The sequence below is a fragment of the Hypomesus nipponensis genome, chromosome 23 (genome assembly GCF_054491055.1).
Source record: "Hypomesus nipponensis isolate SF chromosome 23, ASM5449105v1, whole genome shotgun sequence".
In the NCBI taxonomy this organism is placed as follows: Eukaryota; Metazoa; Chordata; class Actinopteri; order Osmeriformes; family Osmeridae; genus Hypomesus; species Hypomesus nipponensis.
This window is the reverse complement of record NC_140383.1, coordinates 21,812,815-21,837,954: the sequence shown is the minus strand read 5'-3', so window position 1 is coordinate 21,837,954 and position 25,140 is coordinate 21,812,815. Positions and strand designations below refer to the sequence as shown.

The following is a 25,140-nucleotide window of genomic DNA, read 5'->3' as shown; positions in this document are numbered from 1 at the left end:
CTTTTGAAGTGTATCTTTAGGCATAGCGTTTTATCTCTCCTTGATTTATTTATTTTTTGCTTCTCTGGGGGTGTTTAAAATACATTGTCATTATGGTTGGCAGTGTTTGGCTCGTGCGAAAGATAGTGAGAGGTAGTATATTGAAGAGAGATATGGGTGTATATCAACTGTTGTACAGTTCCACACACACGTGCATTGGACGTGAAAGACTAAATACGCCCGATAAGCAAATGAGGACGTTACACTACGGAATCCCAATCAAGATGTTTGCTTTAATATATTATGCAGATGTAATGATGAATTTAAGAAGCCATCAGTGCACTTTCTAACGTAACTCTTACATGTACATTTAAGAAACACACTAATGATGTCTAAACCATTCTTAGATTCCCGATAATCTGAAAGGGAAAGTAAAGCGGATCGTCCTGCGACAAATATTGAAGTGCGCAGAGTCCATCCCAATTCACGCTGAACACGCCCACCGCGACCTCTGATAGGACAGAAGTGGCAATTCATCCTGAACACCCGTCAACTAATGTATTCCATTTCCAAGACCTTCTAAGAGTCCCAGAACCAATACACCGACGGACAATATAATCCCTGAACCAACAAACGGATGAGTGTATGTTAGTCTGAGACCGGTGGAGTATTCAAGAACTTGGATCTGAGGTGAAGTTTGGCAGCAAGAGGAATTAATACCACGTAAGTAAGTCTTATGTTTATTCTTCCACAACCGCAACAATATGGGGATCAATAAGCGACGGTCGGTGCGTGGCAGTGCGGAGGGAAACAGACAAACGGAGCCCACTACGAAACAATTACATGCATTATTTATAGTTTGAGAAATACCAACCTTAACATTAGAAAAGCACCACTCATTATGAGGTGAATACAATAGTAACCTATTGCGCACTGTTTTTGTCTCAGCGCTAAAGGATCATTTTTTGACCTGCTCTGGCCCCGTCGGTCCCATGATATGATGCAAATGACTGGAATAAGAAATATTACCCCCCAATAATATATTTAAAGCCTCTCTTTTTATGAGATGCACCCGTAATTTTCCAAGTATGATATACTTTTTTTTGGTAATAATCACGTTAAAATATGTGCTGAAATATAAGCACATTTAAACCCTTTTTTGGACGAGATGACTGAAATTTTAATATTTATTTAAACACCAGTAAAGCAATTTAAACTCCTATACGTTTTATTATATTATTATATATATTATTAATATTATATTATATTATTTATTATCTGTAGGCCTATCATACATGTTCTTTGAGGTAAATTGATTCCTAGTGTAGAGTAATGCATCAGTAATTTCAATCCGAAAGGGCAGACTGTTTTATTTTGGTGACCTTGATATTAATGCTGAATCATGAAATATAAGATAATTAAAACCACATTCAAATTGTTTAAAGTATTCTGAAATATTTATTATTTGACACAGTTACATCTCTATCTCATCTCTACACAGTATGAGGACCATTTTGTTACACCAAAATTACTTCTCTGATGTTAGGAAATGCTGCCATTTCTCATATCTCCAAACGACAGTTGGACACCATCTGTATGTCATCTGTATGTCCCAGACTGAGAGTAGATAGGACGTTTCTGAAGCACAACCTTCCCCTATTTTAAGCTATGAAATCCATGGTTGGGTAAACCCTGTTTGATTTGATCAATACAACTATGAAAGAGAGAGCTAGAGAGAGAGAGAGAGAGAGAGAGAACATACATGTTTGTCGTGGGTTTGAATGCACTGACTTGGGAGTGTGTAGCTTTGTGCTTTCCTGTGTCGTATTCTCCAGTATTTACCGTACCGCGGAGACGATGGTGTTTTGGTGAAGGGAGCTGGCGTTCCTGTCTGGGTAGAGGAGGGGTAATGTTGAGGGGGGGGGGGGGCTTGTTGCCATGTAGACTGGAGCGCCTAAACTAGGGAGGGGTCTCGGTGCCCTATATTCGTCAGGAGGTTGCTAGGGGCAAAGACCACAGTAGTGTCAGTATCCCCGGGCTTCCCGGGCCTGGTGCTGGGGAGGGCCTGGGAGTCAGCCTGGCTCCTCCCACTAGGCTGCTCCTCCTGCCTCCAGGAGCCCATGGACGTCCACTGGGGACCAGAGGACCGGTGGTCATGAGGTCTACCCCCCCCTGTGGTGCAGTCTAGCCTGGAATAGTGGGCACGCCGTGGCCTTCACCAAGCCTCTGTCCTCCCTGCGCGTTCCTCCTACCATGCCGCACTGCTCATTTATCAGTGGACGCATAGGACATCCTGGTGGGCAAACGGCACATCTCATCGTATCACATGGACTGAAGGGGTCGGTTTGGTTTGAACAGTGATGGGGGACAAAAACAATGTATCGTCCTACATGCTAACACTGTTCATTCTTGGTAGGGATGTGGTGTGTCTTGAGGTGTGATAGGAGCGTGCCCTTACTGTCCGCCCCTAAACCTGAGCACAGACTCCACTGATGCATGAGCCGTTTACGAGGCCACAGACGCACACACAACCCCTTTCTCTATCTGCTCCCTTGAACGTTTCCTAGCATTTGGATGTTCCGTCGTTGCTTCCTTTGACTGTCTCCTTGCGTGCGCGAGAAGGACTCGAGCGCGCAGACACAGAGGAAGGAGCCCAAGTCGTGAGCAGCGACCTCACTTCTGAACCGCTCCGTGATCTGAATGGAAGGATGGAATGCTTTAATTCAGTGTGAAGTCCATCTGTAGCCCGGCTCATACTGATAATCACAGTGACGTGAGAGCCGCGCTTTTGTTCAGGCGCATCAGCATAACAATGGTGGATGAAAAATGAGTTTAGGATGAAAAGAGTTTTCCAGAAGGCTGTGCGTGCGTGTGTGTGTGTGTGTCTCTGTTGGCTCAGCTGTATCTTTGGTAACTTGGTGCCCACGCGTGGAAGATACCACCAGGGAGTCCCCTAGGCCCCATTCTTGGCAGTGTGTGTGTGTGTGTGTGTGTGTGTGTGTGTGTGTGTGTGTGTGTGTGTGTGTGTGGGATGGTGTGCGTGCATGAGGCTGTGTGTGAGTGGGTGAGAAGCTGAGAGTTCGTCTTTGTTTGTTAAATGAGCATGTCAACTTTTGTATCAAATGAGTGAATAGTCTATTACAGTGCACTACATGACTTATCAACAATGCTCAAATCAAAAGCAGTATATCATTGTATGCATCAATTTCACTGATGCCAAAGTGATACACAGTTACAAGCCACATAAGCTTTGATTTAATTGTATTTGAGTGCCAGGGACAGGGTAACTACTTCACTCTGAAAATGCCTTTCCTTTATGATAGATGACTGTTTATAAACCCTCATTCATCCCTGTGAGGAGGATTCTTACTTGATTTAATATTGGAATGCTGTGATGGTTCTGTAATGTGAAGGTTTTGTTGGGTGATGGTTCTGTAGTGAGATGGTTCCATGGTGTGATGGTTCCACGGTGTGATAGTTCTATGGTGTGATAGTTCCATGGTGTGAGGGTTCCATGGTGGGATGGTTTCATAGTGTGATGGTTCTGTAGTGAGATGGTTCTGTAGTGAGATGGTTCCATGGTGTGAGGGTTCCATGGTGTGATGGTTCTGTAGTGAGATGGTTCTATAGTGAGATGGTTCCATGGTGTGAGGGTTCCATGGTGTGATGGTTCTGTAGTGAGATGGTTCTGTAGTGAGATGGTTCCATGGTGTGAGGGTTCTGTAGTGAGATAGTTCCATGGTGTGAGGGTTCCATGGTGTGATAGTTCTATGGTGTGATATTTCCATGGTGTGAGGGTTCCATGGTGGGATGGTTTCATAGTGTGATGGTTCTGTAGTGAGATGGTTCTGTAGTGAGATGGTTCCATGGTGTGAGGGTTCTATGGTGTGATGGATTAGTCTGTCTAACAGTGCATCATCGGGTTCTGTTATTGATGGAGAACCTCCCCCCCACTCTCCCCCTCCCCCCTTATCCCCTCCCCCTTCTCCCCTCCCCCTTCTCCCCCCTCCCCCCTTCTCCCCCACTCCCCCCTCCCCCCCCCCTTCCAGAGAGCTGTCACTCTCTCTGTCACTCTCTCTGACCCTGAATAACATGTGTGCCTCGAGTCTCGGGTCGGACAGACGTGCCACCTGCAGGGTGTGCGTGTGTGTCATGCGAGACAAGGCTAACGACCGCGATGCAGGCATCTGGGTCATTATCCTCGGGCGGACTGCCAGCCAGGTATGTGGGTAGGACCCCAGGATGCAGGTAGGCTGGCCCTGATGCATGGCTGCTGGAGCCCTCATACAGCACTGCAGTCCACCAGTATAGCCCTCCCTTCTGCTGCACGTCGATGGAGGCCCTGTGTAACGATGTTTCCTCCCTCCCTCTCACATGTCACCACGTTGTTAATGTGTTCTCCCGGCTCTGTGCTGCTGGAGGGGCCGTATCGGCTGCTTCGCTCAGGGGAGAAAACGCCTCCTTCTAACAGAGGCGGTGTTATCGAACGCCCCCCGGTGACAATGCGCTTGGAAAGAATGAGAGGGCAGGAGCAGCGATAGTGTCGTCTCTCTCTCTCTTTTGCTCGGTCTCGCTATCTGCCTTTCCTCTCCAGACATACACACATACGCACACACACACACACACACACCCACGCACGCACACTGACACATGCACACACACACACTGGAGTGCCTTGTTGAGAAGGCTGACCCCAGTTTCATGCTAGTAAACGTGTGGTTCAGATCAGAGCATGTCCACTTTATCAACCCAACAAGATGAATGTTTTTATGTCGAAAAACTCTTGAATATGTTATGACATTGGAAGAGATAGACCTTTTAAAATTGTCCTTCGCATACACATTTGTATGAAAGGGTCAAACTGGAGGCTATATATCTGTAGAGACAACTTTAAAGTCTACCGCCCGCCCCTTTCCGACTCTCTAGCCTGTTAAAAGTGACAAACGGAAATACCTCACATTTTTATGAGGGGGCTGAGGATATCTTCAGCTGGCCTATGGCGCTGCTCTCGCAAATCACCTCGACCACCTTGTCATCGCCAACCAGTCGAGTAGGTCACATCCGGGGGTTGGCGACAGGGGCAGGCGAGCTGTCATGGCGTTGCGTTTTGAACCAGCTGAAACCGGTTTATCTCCCAGGCCGGCGAGTCCCAGAGCGGGTCAGGGACAGAGGTCTGGAGATGGTTCCTCCATTACCTCAGAGGCTAGGCGCGCTAACCCTCCTGTGTGGGTATTCACCCAGTGGACGTCTTGTCAGGGGGACGGGCCCACAGGCAGCCACCCCACCCTACCCCCTTCTTGCTATAAGCCTTTTCTACAAATGTTCTCTCCTCTGTGACTCATTTTTTACGAGTTCTTCTCGTCTTCATTGACGATATAGGTTGGTTATCTGTGGGCATCTGTGAGGCCCTTTAAAGGCTTCGTACAAATGACGCTTGATTTGATTCGATTAGATGAGTGGCCAGGGACAGAGACGGCTGTACGTGTCCCCGGCTTCATGCTGTGGCGTCCCTCCAGGGTAGCCAAGGAAATCCTCCACACATCAGCTTAATCAGATCCCCGACGTGGCTTTCTGGACCTATGCTCTATCAAAGAAAACGAGGCTTGTCCTTGACATTTGGCCGCATGACTTTAATCCTGGAGGTGGTAGACTGTGTCTGTACGTGTGTGTTCGGGATGTGGTTACCCTCATGGTATACATCAATGTCTGACATACTCCTAATGCTCACTTTGAATAATTCACTAAAGTTTGTGCAAGCTTAAACGCATGGATGACTCCTACAAGGTCTTTATGTTCGGTCAGTGCCTCTGCACTCCATACTGAGAGAACACCACTGGCCTGTCAAAGTCAGAGAGCCCGGATACATCGCGAAGACACAGGGTGCACTGATGTGTCACGTCCAGTTAGCATGAGTGGCTTTTACAAAACGAGGTTTCCAGGAATGGACGTACTCACACTCATTGTTTGTGAAGAAGGCCTTCCTCGTTGGTTTGGGCCTAGGGGAAACTGACCCGGGGAAGATTCTCCATGGTGACAGTGGGTGTGGCATTTAGCTCTGATTTAGTATTCGAATGAGCTCCCAGTCTGCTCTTTCCAATTGGTTTAGAGAACAGATGTAGCTGATTGGTCCGCACTGTCTTGTGCCATTTTGTGGCTGTGAGAAGCTTGTATCCTAGGGTGAACCTGCTGTCGCTCTTTACCCTGCAATATTGGGGTTAAGTGCTCGATTACCATAATCTGTTGAACCCCTGAATAGCACATCCAAAATATTCAGCCCGTTTGAATATTCCTTTTAGATTTTTCCGTGCCATTATGCAGTGTTTTTCAACGGCAGATCGCTGGAAACGGAATTTGCATGGCAATGAAGTGTGCGGAGGCTCTCACATCTGAGATCGCGTTGGCCCACAAACAGATCAAAGCAGAAATGAAGAGAGAGGCTTCGGCTGGGAACAAGGCGATGTGTTTAATTTGGGAAATACTTTGAACTGAGTCCCCCCCCCCCCTACTCCCTCCACTCCAGTATCTGCTCCTTCAGATACACAGATCATTGATTAGCTGTGATTTAAAGCGAAGACAAAAAAGACTTGGTTGATTCACAACCTCTGCCACATTGCATTCTGACGATGGAACATGAAGAGGGCGGATGTGGTAACCTTATCTTATTTCAGAATGCGGGTCTTCGCCCTTCGCACGCCTTAGAAAGGACCAGGGCATGGAGGCACAAACCTCTCGAGGTTTATCGTTTCATGATCTCCTTTGAAGTTCAGCACTTTTATCTCACTCCTGTGATTGGGTGGCTTTGTATGAATAATTCATGCCTTGGAGTAGTAGTAGTCGTCGTAGTAGTACTATAATAGTACCAGTGCTCGATTCAGAAAATTCTCTGGCATGAAGAGCTGAACCGTAAGATTTAGTCAAAGAAACAAGATTAGGATTCATTTCCTTTAATACTGCAAATCTTACTTTTTTAAGTTCAGTTTATTGAATTCCTAAGGCTGGTTTTGGAATGATAATCACAACATTGTCCCTGCTTCTGGTACACCAAATACCCTGATGCATTATCTCTGCATTGCCAAAAAACAAATGGTCCTGTTTCAGGGGATTTGAGTCTGGAAATCCATCTTCAATTGAACGCTTGCAGCTATTTTCCGAGCTGTGAATTGATTGGTCCAATTTTACTCAGGTTACATGGTCATTCTCTTCAAAACAAGGCGGACTTTGATGTCGGAGAGACTTTTAAAAGCTTTTTGCACCGTGTCTAATTGTGCTTTTTTTGGACAGGTTTTGGCATTTGAGAAGAAAGGACCGTAACACGTGCCCCTGAACTGCTAATATTTCCTGGTGCTGTTGTCCTGACAAGACCATATCTGTCTATCCTAAAGACTGCTGCACTAAACCTTTGGTTGGACAGATTCACCTATTCCTAATTGTCATATGGATGAAAAGTCCTCCAAGTTTTTAAACGCCCTGTGCTTCCCACCTCTTCTTTGCTGGTTCTGTGAAGAGGTAGAGTATGTATTTCTCCCGCCTGTAGTCTACTGAAGACCGAGGTACAACCTGGGGGATATTGAACCCTAACCCAAGTCCATGTGGTGTGAACAAGGTCAGCCCCTGGTTACCTATGTGCCATCGTTTCCCTCGGAAAGACTAAAGTGGACCCCGACACCAAGCCGTCTGAAAAACACACCAGCTCTGTCCGTGTGTCAGCCTGGCCTCAGCTCCAGTCCTGGTCCTCCAGTTCAAGGGGATCAAATCCACCCCTGCAGCCCCTCCAAAATCCCTGCAGCTGTCACGAGCGTACATTATCCATGCTATGATCTCCCCCAACGCACCCCTCATCCCCCAACCCCGCTCCCCTCCCCCCACTCATCTCAGCCCCCTGCTTCAAAGGGACCTGCCTGGTGTGCACCCTCTGCCCCTCATGCAGAGCCCGAGTCCCCTAGCAGCCGCACCGTGTGGTGTGGAGATGGCGGGCATCTCCCTGCTCACCCCTCCCCCTCCAGCACCAGCACCAGCAGCAGCAGCGAGAGAGAGAGAATATCCCCTGCTAAAGATTTGTGTTCAAAAGGATGGCTTGTTTGGCACGTTACACCTGGATTGGATTAGACTTTGTGTCATTCCTCCACTGGGGGAAGTAAACAAGGGTGACTCATCAAGGGACGAGAGAGTCTATCTCAAGAGAGAAGGGGGAGAGTGAAATGAAGGGAGGGAAATAAAGATATGGAGGGAGGGAGGGAGGGAGGGAGGGAGGGAGGGAGGGAGGGAGGGAGGGAGGGAGGGAGGGAGGGAGGGAGGGAGGGAGGGAGGGAGGGAGGGAGGGAGGGAGGGAGGGAGGGAGGGAGGGAGGGAGGGAGGGGCAAAAAATCAGTGGGGGAAGGAAAGGAAAAGATAGAGAGACAGGGTTGAAGGGGGCAGGATAGGAAGAGGACAGATTAGACCGTGGAGTAGGTCTCATTCAGAACCCTTCAGGTGAAACAGCAAAAGATCCTCTTGAGTATTTGGAGAAGACCATTGTAATGAGTCCTTTGGTGTCCGGCAAAGGCCTTCCTGTTTATTCAGTAACCACCCCACATTGTGTGGTTGGAACCAAACAAACATGTACTATAAGACGTGACTATGTACAGTACAGTTAGAGGGTTTATTCTGTGCGTTGTTTACACACCTGTTGACTTCTCTATCATCCTGCTGGAATGACACAGAGGATTGGCAGACTCTGAATGAATTTGTTTGAGAGGATTCAGACATATTTCAGGTCATATTTTCACAACTGTAAAGAATAGATTTAAATGTATTCAGAATACCCAAGTTAAACTGAATGAGGGCTCAACCCACAGAAGGATGCTTTCTGAGCCAGGAAGAAATGCACATACCTGTATGACCTCTTCACCAGCCAGGAACCACAGACTGTGGAAATCAAAGTCATTATTTTGACGTTGAGGAAATCACCCTGTGATTAAAATGATTTACAGCTCCTGTGTTTGTTTTATCGTGTCAGAGCAGGGTTTGCGAAAGGGTGATTAGTTGAACTACTTGAGTGGATACCAATCACATTTTAACTGGGAACGGTTCCTTGTTAATCGGGTTGTACTTTGTGCACCGAGCTATTTTCTGTGGTAACACAGACAGTTTGATTGTGATTGGCTGAATTTAGACCGGGGGGGGGGCTTCAGTACGGCATGTCTTTATCATATTGAGAGATCCTCCAATGTTCCATGGTCAAACCTGCCCTCTCTGGCCTAATCTCTCACATTGGCCCTTCACGCTGAGTCAGCAGACTCAGGTAGCGTGGCGTTCGTGCCCCGCTACGGCCGAGGCAGAGAACCACACCCAGAGTGTCAGCTTCAGCAGTGTTCCAGGGCCTTTGTTATTCCACCGTTAACACCTCTTTTTTTCCCCTCGACCGCGGCGCTTTCTGGCCCCGAGTGTCTCGTGGAATCTACTCTCCTAATCCCCAGGATCTCCGTCTGCACCGAGCGGTCGAGATGGGGATTAAACAATTAGACAGCTGACTTGGAGCACTTCAAAAGAAAACGTCTGGCTTAGGGGGTGCGTGTGCATGGGGGGTTTCTGTCCGGCGGCCCGGGACCGAGAGCCTTTCCTGAGCCCCCAGATTTGCGGGGGGACCGAGAGGGGCCCCGAGGCTCCGTCAGTCACCATATGGTTGGTGACAGCAGAGGACGATCCGCGACAGTGACACATTGTCCTGTTTGGTTGTGGGACTGTTGGGTCCATGGCCGGCTTGAGGTTTGACTACGGCTGTCGGCCCGAGCTGTGTAATCAGCTTTAGCCGGCAGCTCTGGTGTTGAACTGAGAATGCTCTAATTGGATTTGTTACGGGACAAAGGGTTTGCATACTGTATGGATTTGCAGTGCTTTTCGGACAGCCCAGACTTGTTTGCAAAATCAGTTTCCCGGAGAGAAGCTCATTAAGACTATTATGCTTTATTCTGATCCCTACACGGTCCTATCAGACTTGTCCTGTAATTGAGTTTGGAGAGTTTGTCTCTCTGCACAACTGCAAAAGGCCCTCAGGAAATAAAAACTCTGTGTAACCACCTCCCTCCCTCCCATCCTCCCTCTCTCTCCCCCAATCTGGTCCGACCAGTTCTCAAAGTCACAAGACGGCCAATTTGCATTCCCCCCCCCCTCTCTCTTCTCTGTGTGGGAGGAACCACTATTCACAGGTCATCGCCCAGCTCCGAATATCGTGTTGCCAGCCCTGGAGATAGCTTTACCCAGCTGGCTGCGCTTCAGAGAAGTACTGCAGGAGGTTTGACCTTTGACCTGCGAGGAAGCAGCAGGCCTGAGCTGTTTTTGCTTTGGTTTCCGTCGGGAGTCCTGGAGGTCTGGCCTTGGCAGTGACCTGGGAGGAGCCACATGGTGCGCCGGAGCGCGGTGAGCGGAGCCAAGGCTAATGGTATTTATCATGACGATCCTCCACGTTGTACCATTAGTGTTCCTAGCAGTTCATTGCTGTCTGCAGAGAAGGCTACTCCAAGGGAGTTATGGCACACAGGTTAGCCTGGGGAAGACTGTGGGTCCGTGTGAAGTGCAGGGTGAAGAGGTAAATTAGACCTTTTCCTCTGACACTGTGGCGAGATGTTGAATGGCATTTGTTTTCTCCATATCCCCAGCCTCATGGCTAGGGCTCAAAAGAGCCGTATTTGTGTGTGTTTGTGTGGGGGGGGGGGGGACAAGAAAATAGGAAGCGTTACTGCTTTGCTGCAGCGACAGACCCCTCCCCCACACATGTCCCCTTCGCCTCCTCTCAACCTCATTACATCTACACTTCCTGGATCATTAACCCTGAGCACTCGCAGACGCCCTCCACTACCTGTGTAAGTTCAGAGCTCGGAGGGCACGGAGGTGTTTTTTCTTTCTTCTTCACCTGCAGTCTCAGAGAGGGTAATTACTCCGAGCTGTCGCAGAGAGGATGAAGAAGAAGAAGAAAAGAAACAGCGAAAAGCCAGAGGAGAGAAGAGAGACGGATCTGTCACTCTTTTGACATCTTGGTTTGTCAGTGGTTTGACTGGCTGCGCTGGTATGCCAAATAGTCAAATTTACCACACAGAGGCCAAATAGACAAAAGGCTTTGATTCAAACAAGCAGCCACCGTTTCCATTTTCCCTGAGCGACAACGGGCAATAAGCCTTTTATGACAGGTGTTGCTTGTGGCAGACGATCTGGCAACGCTTGAGAGAAGTTTGACGATTGAAGTTTTCTGATTCAACCATTTCCTGAGAGCTTGACATTCATTGGATGGTTGCCCCGTACAACCACCTATTAATTATGATGTCTTCCTTAAGATAAGAAAGAAGTCATTCTTAATAGTGCTGTGTTTATGTCTGTCACGTACTCGGAGTAGTATGAAAAAATTCTGCCAGCGAAAGGATAAGCTGAGGAAGTTTGCTGCTTTGACAAAAATAGACAGGGTTTGTTTCTGGTTGGTATCAGGTGAGAGGTTTGCTGACGTACAGTATGTTTATAGATGATATCTTGGTTATTCAGTCATCTGGGTGAAGACTTGCTTTGTTTAGAAGACCCGATTCTGATCAACGTTCAATACCTCAACACCGAACAGACTGGCCTCTAAAAATCTCTTTCGATTGACTGCCATGTCTAAGCCTTTAAACACAGAGTTGAAACATCAACTGTCTTCCAGACACTGGAGGTCATGTTCATATTGTGTCCGTGTCCTCTGTAGCCTTCTCCAGTGTTTTCGGAGGGAAATCCATTACCATCGCAGGGACCTGCCAACAGTGTCAGCCCCTCCTGTGGACAAGGCCCCAGCATGCAGCGATCCCCTCCTCCACCCTCACAAAGAGATGGGGCTAAAGATGTCTTCGGGCTTCTGTTGGGACACCTGTAGCATTGAAACCGAACCCACGTCTCCGTGTCAATGGGAAGTCTGTTTGTGTCCTTCAGCTCTCTCTTCATATAGGAGCCATTCTCTGGGCATTGTCGCCACGTGAAAAGGTGGAGCCAGAGGTTGGGTAGAACCACATCTATCTGGAGAACTTATCTGATCTTCCTTGTCCGCCGTGAGGGGAGTCCACGGCTCCTGTGGTTCGTTTTCTGAGCCACGAGTGCCCCATGAGTGCTCTCCACCCCCCCTCCCCCTCCCCCACCCCAACAACATCCTCCCCCCCACACACCTCCTCCTCTAACGACATCATGTGCTACTGAGAAACTGTTACAAACTATTAAAAAATGATCAGTAAGCTGTAAAAAAAAAGGCAATTACTTACCTCAAACTGGCAATGTCTGGAATGCCGGTATTTCTAACTTGGCATTTGACAAAGGCACTCTTGTTAGATTGTTTGCACAGACTCTCTGTTTTGTCTAATTCAGCAGTCCAGCTACAGATGACCAAATGCAGACGACTGTGTTCCCTCTGTTGCCACTCTGTTGTTGCTGCAGAAGGTGTTCTGAGGGTCTGTGCTACCAGAAACGTCAGGTTACAAGAAACAGGAAGTGGGTCAGGGGGTGTCCCTCGTTGCTATGCACACCGTCCACTCTGGTCTGTGACTGAATACACAGTGGACCTTCAGAGATGATAAGAATCTCTCCATGGAAACTCAATGCAGTCCTGCATGGTTAGGGACTGTGGCGGTGTTTTGTGGTGAGGGTCAGAAGGTAGAACAAGAAGCTGTGACTCTGGGCAGCCACTGTTGTTGCCAGAGTGTTTCTCTTTAGTGACCCAACATGCTTTGCTCAGAGTGTGCGCTGGTTCACAGGGTTGTACTGTATGTTGGATTTTCGGAATTCCAAGACCCTTCAGATACCCTTGAGTAATTGACAATATTTACTTAAAAGGCATTAAAAAGACTTATCACAACTGTGTTAGATAAACACACTTATCTTCTCTCTCCAAATAAAGCGTAGGGTAGCGAAGAGGAGGCATACTGTATGTAGCCAAGCCCAGAAATTGAGGGCTGTTTTGTTTTGGTGCAGTTCAAAATCAAACAGTGCCATTGTTGCCACACCCTGAGATAAAGATTATTTACTCAGCTTTTCAAACGCTTTGGCTTGTGTTTCCCATAAGCTCCTTCAGTGTAAAGGGTCATAAGTAGTTGAAATCCATAGTCTGGCCTAGGATTGGAGTTATGGTGAGTTTATGAGTTGTTACAATATACAGTTAGGTGTTATAAAGTGTTACACTCTTCCAATCCGCAGCAGTTGCCTTGGGAGACCGAGGCCTTAAATAACCCAATACATCTGTCCTTTAATGACATCATCGGCTGTGCAAAAGCTAACTTACGGGAGACCTAGACTGCTGAGCGAGATGCTATTTCCAAGCAGCATTTACTGTAATTAGGCTTTGAGTTGTGAAATTCACACTCCTCAGATTGGCTCAGCTGACTCGGATGAGTTAAGCCTGAAATTACACTGGCGAGCTTTGCTGTTGAATCCCCTGTACTGCTAATAAGACTACGATTGAATACTCACTGCAGGCATCAGGTTTTGGACCGCAGAAAGGAACAGTGTGTGAACTTTCCGGGAATGTTTTGTTTGATTTCTGTTCGTGTTTACCTCAACGATGATGATGAGCCCATTTCAATTTTGCCTTTGAATCGCTGCTTTGTGCTATTCCCTATATGTTACTGGGCCAGTGTGATTAACACAAAGGCTTCGAGTCAAGTGCATGTGACAAATGTGTAAACGCCTCCAATTTTTCCGAGGCCGCTGGGCCATGGCTTGTCTAGTGGCCAGACTTTCCTCTGTATCCCTGTCAGCTCTCTTTGACAAAATGGACCCCGGTTCTTTTTCAGTTTGGCGAGGCCGCAATTAAACCATAGCGTATCCCGGCTTTACCCTGGGGGTGATGGACGAGGTTTGTCTCCAAACTCTCCATCTGAGCCTGGAGATGGGGCTTTGCCCAGGGGACGGGGGGCCCAGCTCCCCGCTACTCTGTCAGGGAGGCTAGGCCGTGAATGAGGGCCTTCTCAGGGCTTTCTACCATTCTCCTGTGAACACAAGGGTAAGGAAGACTCTTCTAATGTTGCTCTGGTCGTTCGCCGAAGTCCATACGTCTCCAGAATCCATAAGTGGAGTAACAGGATTGACGTGGGTTCTGGGAGACAGTTTTGTGTGTTTATGCTGGCAAATTCCGGAATATTTAGTTTCTCCCTAAATATTTTGTCTCCTCAGTAAAGCTTGTGCATGTGTTTTGAGCATGTTATTAGTTTCACTCTCGAGAATTTAATCTTGAAACCCTTGAAACAGGCATGTCTGCCAAAAACAACTGAGAAAAAAAAACAGTTCTCCCTGTCTAATGAGAAACCAACATGTTCTCCCCTTCCCCTTATGTAATTCACACAGTCCCAGACAGTCAAGGTTACAGTACTGTGACTTACTGTACTGGGCAGGGTAAGATATGACGGGAGAGAATCTGGTCAACTTGTGGTAACGTTATATGGCAGACACTGTATTGTCTTACTGGCCTCTTTTGCTTAGAGAGAATCCCAACGCTCCTCATTGTTGGGTCTGGAACGGCAGGCATCTCTGTGTCTTTGTTGGGATGTTGCCGCACCAGCCCCATGGCAGACGTCCAGCCACACTGGCCCCCAGGCTGTGAAACACTCGGTGCTTCTTCGAGACCTGGTGTTTGATGAACCCATTTCTCCGCTTGTGTCTTGTGGTGACAAGTGGAAAATGGTTTATGGCAGATCCTTTTGGAGAGGGTGAATTAAAGATCGTAAATTGCTTTGTGAGTGTAAACATTGCCGGGGAGGCAGCATGTAAGTAGGGAACTCCCCTGTTGCTTCTTCGTCAAACTGTGTGAATCTTGTCTGTCGCCAAAGTTTTGAATTATTACCGTGGTTATTACAATGGTTGTCTAGTGTTGCCTGCATCTGCGTGCCTACGTCCATTAGCGCTTTGTCATCCGCCCTAACTACGAAGCTGGGCCGAGTTCAGGAGAGCGGTCGGGATGCGGTCCAATGAATGTCATTGATATAATGAAGGAATACTGGACCGTGAGGATGATTGTTGTAACGAGGAACACCGCTCTGTCCGCTGTTTGAAGACGACCCGGGGCCTTCCCCCCGCTCTCTCTCACTGTCCTGGAGGTCCCAGGAAACACCATGTGGTCAGGGTACAGCTGGAAATGTCAATAACTAAGACCTTAGTGATATCACTCGTGATGCACAATATGTCACTTTCTGCTAAATGAACCTTGAGGAAAGTGGCCAATGGGACTGTATTGATTTCAACGTTTCAAAGAGATTCGATTTCATTGGTTTTCTTTGTTTCCTCCTCAGGTGTCCTGTCGTGTGTGTCTCATCAGAGACCTGCATGTGTGAAGCCGTGACCAGCGATGGAACCCTGGCCAGCAGTGGCCTGGGTCCTACTGCTGACGTTCATCACTGATTGGCTGGAAATAGCCCAATCAAGGGACTTCACAGAACAAGACATCATCTGCCTCCATCCCTCAAGTAAGAACCTGACCTCATATCCCTCTATGCCAAGATCAGCATGTTGTTTCAGACATAATTACAAAGAAAGCATTGTGCTAATCTAGGCAGAGCAGAGATCAACTGCATGAAAACATTCTGACTGACTAATCTTGTCCCAAAGGAGGGGCCTTGCACGACATCTAAGTGTCCTTTTGGTTGTATTCAATGATATAAATATGATGTTAGATTGTTACATGTATTAGACAATGTCAACACATTATGGAATATTTGATACAACAGGGTCAGGCTTGTATCGCATAGCTCTGTGAGTATCTGCAACATGTGACCAGCATCATCAACAGGGGCTTTACATCCGTAAACAAGATAGTCACGCCATGGCTGTAAATGGCACTTGTTAATCCTCCACCTCTGACCTCAATCTTGCCTGGATTTTTCTCTGCCTGAGAGCTAGGGAACATGGCTAGCTATATAGGAGCTAGTGTAGTCAGCTAGCTATCTAGGAGCCTAGTCAACTAGCTATCAAGGAGCTAGTGTACAGGGCTAGTTGGCGAGGACCTAGTTAACATAGGTTGCGTGTCTGAGGGCTTGTAAACATGGCTAGCTGTCTTGAGGCTAGTGAACCGGATTATTTTGTAGCTACAAGTGAACCCAGCTAGCTATCTAGTAGCTAGTGAATGTGACGGTCTAGGAGGTGGTGAACATTGGTAGCTGTCTTGAGGCTCGTGAACAGCTAGCTAGCTATCTAGTGGCTAGTGAACGTGAAGGTCTAGGAGGTGGTGAACATGGGTAGCTTCCTGACTGCTTGCACACAGAGCTTGCGTGCGTCCCCAGGCCCACAGGCTGCTGTGGAGCCTGTCATTAGACTGTGGGCTGTCATTAGGGCAACTCTAATGGGGCCTTGTGAAGGAGCAGAGGGCACCGTGTCTCCATCCATCTTCTCGCTCTGTCCCTGGTTCCCACATGCTCTCTATCTTTACCCCTTCTCTCATTCCTTCTGTTATTCTCATTCCCCCATTCTCTCGCTGTCTCCCCTGTGCCTGTGTGAGTTCATTTGCTCCCTCCCTCCCTCCCTCCCTCCCTCCCTCCCTCCCTCCCTCCCTCCCTCCCTCCCTCCCTCCCTCCCTCCCTCCCTCCCCCCCCCTCCCTCCCTCCCTCCCTCCCTCCCTCCCTCCCGCCCGCCCGCCCGCCCTCCCGCCCGCCCTCCCTCCCTCCCTCCCTCCCTCCCTCCCTCCCTCCCTCACTCTTTCACACTCTCTTATCATTCTCACATGACCAGATTATTTTGAGGCCCCTCTCTTCTTTACAGTCTGCCGTAATCACTGTTTACCCCCAAACAGGAATAGACTGCGTCCTGGGCAGTGATGAGGGGGAAGTCTCAAATCTCTCTCTGGGGGATTTGGGGGGAGTTTGTCCATCTCTTCTCTGAGGGTTAAGGTTGTACTTGGAAGCCAGGGGATCATCAGGGGTGTACTCCCACAGCTCCTGATCCCTTGCCAGACAGAGCTACAGCTGGCCTAACAACGTATCTGCATCCACCTCTCCTGGGTCTTTAAAGTCTGAAGTATGGAGCCTTGTGACTCTGTGCGTATCTACCCAGCAGAATGACCAGTGCTGCCCTCTGCCCTCCTGCTGTCACATCCACATAGAGCCCAGGCTCCGCCCCCCGCCCCCCGCCAGACCTCAGGGCATGACGGACATCCTTTGTCACCACTGCTGAGAGTATTCTTGACCTACAGATACTCCAGTATGGAAACATTGGAGCTTTGGTATGACGCTTGGTATTCTGGTTCTGTCGTAGACCAGGGGGATAGACGTGACAGGGTTGTCCTCTGTCAGGACACTGGCTGGCTTAACGAGACCAAAAAGACCGCTGAAAGGGAATTGATTGCTTGCTGTCCTTTGGCTGTCCCCGAGACTCGAACGGAATGTTCCGGAGTGTGGAAACCCTGCTAATTGGTCTTCAGTGTGAATTAGATCATGTTCCCTTGGCCTCGGACATGGCTGCCGTCCACAGCATTGTCCCCTCTCACCCTGTTTTACCTCAGTCCTGGGGCCACGGGATCCGTGCTAACCAGAAGCCTCCATTACACTGGGAAATGACTGCTCTGGACCTCCACCTGCTCTTTAGAGGCCTTGGTCCTTGTCTGTTATCTCTCTCGATGCCTGAATGTTTAGAAGTGTGCTGAAGTCATTTTACGTGTAGCCGTCCAGAACTTCTGAAAGCCCTCCTGCCCCCTGACACCACACAGCAGTCGCGGAGCTCCGGGGCGGGGCGGGGCGGGAGAGGGGTGTGTGTGCTGTAGGTAAGCCTCCGAGATTAGAAGGCTGAAACAAGCCCACTTTCTCCAGGAAGCGGGCATGTGAGGGGGTCAGCCCTCCCGCGCTCCAAAACAAGACCCCCACGGAGCCAGGACGTAAAGCTCTTAAGACCTGGGGCTCTTTCATCACACGGAGACAGGACTCGCGGGATCAGGGCTGCGACACGCTGGCTTTCCGGGGTACTGCGGGAGAGATCCGTGTGAGCAGGAGGGCACCCTTCGGTTCCCCTTGGGGATTTAGAAAAGTGTGTGTGTGTGCAGTGTGTGTATGGTGTGTGCAGTGTGTGGATGGCGTGTGCAGTGTGTGGATGGCGTGTGCAGTGTGTGGATGGCGTGTGCAGTGTGTGGATGGCGTGTGCAGTGTGTGGATGGCGTGTGCAGTGTGTGGATGGCGTGTGCAGTGTGTGGATGGCGTGTGCAGTGTGTGGATGGCGTGTGCAGTGTGTGGATGGCGTGTGCAGTGTGTGGATGATGTGCGATGTGTGTGTGTGCAAACGCGTGTCGGGGAAGCCTTTTATTTTACGCGCACAGGATTTTGCGGTTTTGTCGGCGTAAACCCATGTGTGTCTGTTTACACATGAGCCTGTGGATTGATGTGTGGTCCGTGTGTGTGTGTGTGTGTGTGGGTGTGACCCTTCCTGGTAAAGAGCGAGGTAGCCAGGCATGCTGGGAGCCGAAGGAGAAGGGGTCAGATTGGGCGGTGTCTGTGCGCTGAAAGACGTTTGCTTGACCTATGCAGTCCCAGCTGTTCCTCGGAGGAGGGGGCGGGGGCCAATCAGATGAATGTGATGGTGCAAAATTGGAAAGACTAACAGGCCTCGTTGTTTGATCACAGCAGATGGCTTCCAGGGACCGGCTCTGTCCCCCTGGGGATGTGTGCGTTGAGAGGGGGGGGCGTCTGTGATGTCTGCATGCTTGTAGTGTCTAAAACAGGCCCGGGTGGTCAACAAGCGGGTCACAGCAGTATTTTTAATGTTCAACGTTTCATGTTGCTTGTTAGGACAGATTACTCCTTGTCTTGTCCACACTGGGTTCGAACCAGGGCCCTCTGACGTACAAAATGTGTACATAAAGTCCTGAATTTTTGAATTCGAAATTGTATTTTTTTCATTCTGATGAATAGGAATGAATAAGTTACAGCATGTATTTTATAGCATTACCTAATTTGTTATGGTGTGTGTGTCTCTCTATGTGTCTGTGTGTGTCTGTGTGTGTTTGTGTCTGTGTGTGTGTCTGTGTGTGTCTGTGTGTGTTTGTGTCTGTGTGTGTGTCTGTGTGTGTGGCTGTGTGTGTGTCTGTGTGTGTGTCTGTGTGTGTCTGTGTGTGTGTCTGTGTGTGTGTCTGTGTGTGTCTGTGTGTGTGTCTGTGTGTGTGTCTGTGTGTGTGTCTGTGTGTGTCTGTGTGTGTGTCTGTGTGTGTCTGTGTGTGTGTCTGTGTGTGTGTCTGTGTGTGTCTGTGTGTGTCTGTGTGTGTGTCTGTGTTTGTGTCTGTGTGTGTGTCTGTGTGTGTCTGTGTGTGTGTCTGTGTGTGTGTCTGTGTGTGTGTCTGTGTGTGTCTGTGTGTGTGTCTGTGTGTGTGTCTGTGTGTGTCTGTGTTTGTGTCTCCACAGCCACTCCGTACCCAGGTGGTTTCAAGTGTTTCACCTGTGAAGACGCTTCAGACAACTATCAGTGTAACCGCTGGGCTCCAGACCTGTACTGCCCACAAGGTAGGGCCTCCCCTCACAGCCCCCCCTGAGGGCCTCCCCTCACAGCCCCCCCTGAGGGCCTCCCCTCACAGCCCCCCCTGAGGGCCTCCCCTCACAGCGCCCCCTGAGGGCCTCCCCTCACAGCCCCCCCTGAGGGCCTCCCCTCACAGCCCCCCCTGAGGGCCTCCTCTCACAGCCCCCCCTGAGGGCCTCCTCTCACAGCCCCCCCTGAGGGCCTCCCCTCACAGCCCCCCCTGAGGGCCTCCCCTCACAGCGGCCTCCCCTCACAGCCCCCCCTGAGGGCCTCCCCTCACAGCCCCCCCTCACAGCCCCCCCTGAGGGCCTCCCCTCACAGCCCCCCTGAGGGCCTCCCCTCACAGCCCCCCCTGAGGGCCTCCCCTCACAGCCCCCCCTGAGGGCCTCAGGACCCCTCACAGCGCCCCCTGAGGGCCTCCCCTCACAGCCCCCCCCTGAGGGCCTCCCCTCACAGCGCCCCCCTGAGGGCCTCCCCTCACAGCCCCCCCTGAGGGCCTCAGGACCCCCCACGCCCCCCGCCCCCAACCCCCACCCTGGATCATGACCACCTTCAATATCATTTCAGCACCTCTGCCTGCCCCTCCCCCTCCCCCCTCCCCTGTCTGTATTTGGATTGGGCATTCCTTCTGTTTCTCATGGTAAATTACTCCTCTGTTTGTTCTGTGGAAGCCTCCGTATCCTGGGTATCATTTAATATATTTCACCTTCCAACTGACATGTTTAGCTCATAAATACTTGCCTTCATATAGAGGTTTTGCTTGCTTCTATGACTTCTGGGCAGATTTATAACACGGTCGTAATGAGTTAGTCTTTGGTCCAGACCTAAAAATGCATTCTTTGCATGAATAACAATCTCCTCGTTTATCGGGGGGGGGTGGGGGGTGCAAAGCTTGACCAAAACTCGGAGGAATGTGCTAGGTAATGCGGTATCGTTGGCCTTCTCCCACAGTTCTACTTGTGGTTTTCCACATGACAGAAGCCACATTCAGGGCATAGCGCTGGAGATTTTCGCGTATCAGATGTCAAACACTCAAAGGTCCCAGTCCCAAAGAGGATCAGTTCAGCCCAACAATACTCAGCATGGCCTCCATGCAAAAGCCATTACTTTACACTCCCCTGTAACTTGACACTCTCATCCCTTTACGCTTACTGTAACTTTACACTGTCATCACTTTACGCTTAACGTAAACTTCTGTAACGTCTTAGGTTCTGAACATAGCTGGTCATGACGAGATGACACAGACAGGCTGGCTTGATAATAATCCTGGACGTGTCTCTCTTCTTTGTCTGGAACAGAAGCCCGATACTGTTACACACATCACAAGATGGACGCGGAGGGCAGCAGTGTGTCGGTGACCAAGCGCTGTGTGTCCCTGGAGGACTGTCTCTCCACAGGCTGCTCTGAGGAGGACCATGAAGGACACAGGGTGAGCACCACACTGGTGGACTGTTCCACTGGTGGACTGTTTTACTGGTGGAATGTTTTACTGGTGGACTGTTTCACTGGGGGGCTGTTAGTGTATGGCATGGTTTAGAGGGAAAGGAGTGTTGAAACACAGGCCATGATATAAGGAATATTTGAGTTGGATATGGATTCTGGACCAAAACAGGAACAGGAACTCAACATCATGGCTCGGTTTGAGGGCACCCTGTTGTGGCAGGCCTGGCTGGAGGGGGTGTGGTCAGAGCTATGCCTCCTTGTGTCTATGCTGAGGGTCTCTCCCATAGTCAGCACCACTTAACCGGGCCTTTCGGCTAATCCTGCCATTCTCAAAAGTGGCCAGTTTAGATAAGATAAAGAGAGGAGTTTTACTGGCCCCTCTCCATGCTGTAAGTCTAATCGCTGGTGAAAAGCTAGTGTCTTCACTATGTCTGTTCACTGCCTGCTTCCTCCACACAACTAAGAGAGAGAGAGACAGAGAGAGAGAGAGAGAGAGAGAGAGAGAGAGAGAGAGAGAACGAGAGAGGGAGGGGCAGAGAGGGAGAGAGAGAGAGAGAGAAAGAGAGGGGCAGAGAGGGAGAGAGAGAGAGAGAGAGAGAGAGAGAGAGAGAGAGAGAGAGAGAGAGAGAGAGAGAAAGAGAGAGAGGGAGGGGCAGAGAGGGAGAGAGACAGAGTGAGAGAGAGAGAAGAGAGAGAGAGAGAGAGAGAGAGAGAGAGAGAGAGAGAGAGAGAGAGAGAGAGGAGAGACAGAGAGAATAGAGTGATAGAGAGAGAGGAACCGAGTGTTCCTTTCTCTGTCACTGACACCAGGATGAGAACAGCCCCCTAGAGGAAGAGAAAAACAGCAAAGAGGGAAAAACGAACAAAACAATTGAGTGTAAATAAACCTAGTGCCTCCCACCGCGAGTCTCATCTGATCGAGAAAAAAAACAAGGACATGTTTTTGTTTTTAGTAATAGTTTGTCAATTCTTTCAATTTCAAGTTCAAGCTTTTTTTCCTCCTGCGAACTGAGATTGACAGACCTGCTTCTGTTGGCCATGTCCTCCTGTTCAGGTGTGCACGGCGTGCTGTGAGGGGAACATCTGTAACCTAGCAGTGCCCAGGAACGAGACGGAGGCCGTGTTCACCACCACCTCGCCCCTCAGCGACGCCAGCACCCTCTCACAGAGCTACGGCCTCACCTCCGCCCTCTTCACCCTCACCTTCCTCACCACATACATCTGAGGCGTAGACCGACGCCAGTTGTAACTGGCCGTTAAATGACCCAGTCGTGTTGTCGGTTGGGTTCTGTTTGGCCTTTAACTCCAGGTTAAGTCTTGGGAGAGGGGATGTATATTGTTTGGACAGTCTTACCTTTGAACTTGAAAGGGATTCAGTGTTTTTATCCTTCCAGCTTGAGCAGGGTATGAATAGAAGAGCACTTAGCACTGTCTGCAGCACTCTGGGTCTGCCTGCCACACACAGCCACTATTTCTGAGGAGCTACCGGGATCAAACGCCGTAAACATGACTGTACAGGGTTACGTCAACTCGGTCTGAAGAGAGATGCACAGCGGGGAACTGGAGACTTTGAAATGTCGGGAGGCAAGTCGGGACCTGTCAAGTTAGGACATTTTAGAGTGATGAGGAGAATTTGAAGAACCAAACTGGGTCTAGGGATAAGTCTGGGGGATCCAAACGCTTTTAAACACTTCTGTTTTCATGTTGTCACATTCTAAGTTGATATTCCGAGTTGTAAGTTTTGACACATATGTACATACACATAGTATTTATTTTTATATTGTTGTTTGTTTTTAGAACGTGAATGTGAGAAGTGTATCCCAGTTTCTGCCTGTAGCTTATAGCATGTCAGTGATGTGTAGAATACATTTACGTTTAACCTGGAAGGGATAGAATCTCTAGTTTTTTTTATCTCTGTGGAAAGTATTTTCATTAACATAGAAAGAAAATCCTGGCATCTTTCATGTTCAACCCTTTAAGGTGTCCTGTGACTATTGTCGGGGAAAATTCATTTCCTTAAATCTCTAAAAAAAGAATTATGGGACAATTTGGGTTTAACAATTTTTCCAGAGGATCAAATGGATTGGTCTTTTCCTCCGGTCCAACCCAGGACTTTATTTTGGGAACTTTTCTGTTGGAACAAAATCCCAATTCTTTGCTTTGCATACCAGTTTAACTGAGAAGCAGAAATAAGTTACAGTACTTAGCAGGCACACAATTAGGTCCTGATATATGTGTTCCACAGAAGACATTTTCTCTCCTTTTTGTTCGTGTTTCCTGTACTTGGGACAGGCTTTCACTCATCTCGGTGGACTGGCTGTGTGGCCTGCCAGAAAAATGCAGCGTTTGCAATTACAGTGTTATTGTTCTGTGAGCTTTATGATTAGTTTAGGCTGGATGCCCGAGACTCTGAGGAGTCACTTCCCCCCTCTCTCTCTCTGTCTCTCTGTGTCTCTCTATCTGTCTGTCTCTGTTTCTCTCTCTGTCTCTCTCTCTCTCTGTCTCTCTCTGTGTCTCTCTCTCTGTCTCTCTCTCTCTTTCTGTGTCTTTGTCTCTTTCTCGTCTTTGTCTCTATACTCACTTTGCCTCTCCTTGTCTCCCTGTCTCTCTCCCTCCCTGTCTCCCTACCTTCCTATTTCCCTCTCTCTCTCTTTCTGTCTGTTTTAAACCTACGCACACAAACACCACAGACACATAAGGCCAAGAGGAGCACAGAGAAGGAACTCAGCAAACCGATATAAATCCTTGGAGCCCTCTCCCTGCTCTGTTAACAGGTATATGATGATGTTTGTTTCAGGGGTAAAAGGGCTGGAACATGAACCTCGTGTGCCAACATATTTCTCCACACGCTGCCTTGTTGCCTTCTCGCTGAGGAAGAAGTGAGCAGTGGAGGAGCCGCATGATCTCCAGGCCTGTGGGGAGATCCCTGCATGTCAATGTTGTGCCAATGTGAAGTGATGTGGACTGAACCGTTTGATGCTATTCCTCTGTATATAGTTGTGTAGCGACAGTAGACACAAAATGACTTTATACCTTCATATTAAAGACTTGAAACCGCATTAGAAGCGTTTGATTCATTTCGAAGTCGTACCACAGCACGTTGTCCGTTCACACAACTCGGCATTGAAGACTGAGAGAGGTTCTCAGTGATGCTGGCTCTACAGTCAGGGAACATTTCTATGGTTCATAGTGTCAGCTGACGAGGATATTCCGGGTGTTGATTGGTTGATCTTTACCAGTTCAATCAAGCTATGTGGAGCTGTGTTATTTATGTCCAACTGTTTCTCTGTTCCGTTGTTTTTCCAGTCCTCTTTTTCCACAGGCTGTGGAGTTTCCGTCCAGCAGCAGAGGCTGGCGCCAGTATATCCACCATGTTTTCGTACCGTTTGACCCTTTCGTTGTTCAGAAATATGAAAAGTGAGCCGCGGTGACGCGTGGAGGTGAATCGTGCGAGCGCTGTCGACCTGGTGCCTCAGCGGAGGCAGCGACGCCGGGAGACAAGGCGTGCCCTCCACGGTGTTGTCTGAGAGGACCACGGCACCCGGGTCTTTTAGGGGCGAGAAACCTTCCCTCTGGACCATGTTGTCTGCCCCCCTCCCCTCCAACCTCCTCCAGGAGAGGGCGTGAACTGGTCCTGGGGTGTGTGTGTGGGGGGGTGAATGAGCTGGTGGGCTACGGAGGGTCTAACAAGCTGAGATGGGTACCAGGGCCTTGACGCTCTGGTCATAAAAAAGTACTATCAGCGAGAAGGGAGGTATGTTGAGGCGGCTTAAAACGAGACACACACTGTTAAGAACCAGGATTTACGACGCTCGGTTCACGGTTGTGGTAAAGTGTGTTTGGACTAGACCACGTCCTGTCGATTTATGGAGGGGATTAGGTGGTCCCGGGACCACTCCCGGTGAGACGTGTCATTTGGCAACACGACCCCAGTTGGACAGAACCCCGGGGGGTCAAAGGTTAATATCCTGAACCCTTTGTCCGTTTTCCTGTCACATGTGGATTCCGGGGCGAAAGCGAAGCTGACTTTGTTGATTGTAGAAAGGCATTTGGTTTCACAGTGAGGTGCTGTCAGCGGAGCCCAGGGTTTTAGGTAACGTCCTCATCTTGAAACAACCCAGAATGTGTGAGAGAAAGTCCCTAGTCCCCTTCTCTCTTACCCTCCTCTCTTTTCAGCGCTGCACAACATGTTGACCACATTCTCAGGCTCTCTACCCTCAAGTGTCATTTCTAATCCTCTTCTAAGGGGGAAGATTATCC

General features: G+C 49.2%; 1 protein-coding gene across 3 annotated transcripts; it reads left to right on the top strand.

Annotated features, from left to right (window-relative positions):
• The first annotated feature begins 557 nt into the window (after positions 1-557).
• lypd6 (LY6/PLAUR domain containing 6) lies at positions 558-23,933 on the top strand. Of its 3 annotated transcripts, none has more exons than XM_084689228.1 (5): positions 558-702; positions 15,243-15,416; positions 19,326-19,424; positions 20,736-20,866; positions 21,935-23,933. In XM_084689228.1, the coding sequence occupies exons 2-5, from the start codon at positions 15,299-15,301 to the stop codon at positions 22,103-22,105; spliced, it is 519 nt and encodes a 172-aa protein (XP_084545354.1). In that variant the 5' UTR covers positions 558-702; positions 15,243-15,298; the 3' UTR covers positions 22,106-23,933. The 3 variants fall into 3 exon arrangements, with proteins under 3 accessions (XP_084545354.1, XP_084545355.1, XP_084545356.1); XM_084689229.1 differs by having other exon boundaries at positions 558-706; XM_084689230.1 differs by lacking the exon at positions 19,326-19,424.
• Positions 23,934-25,140: the final 1,207 nt, after the last annotated feature.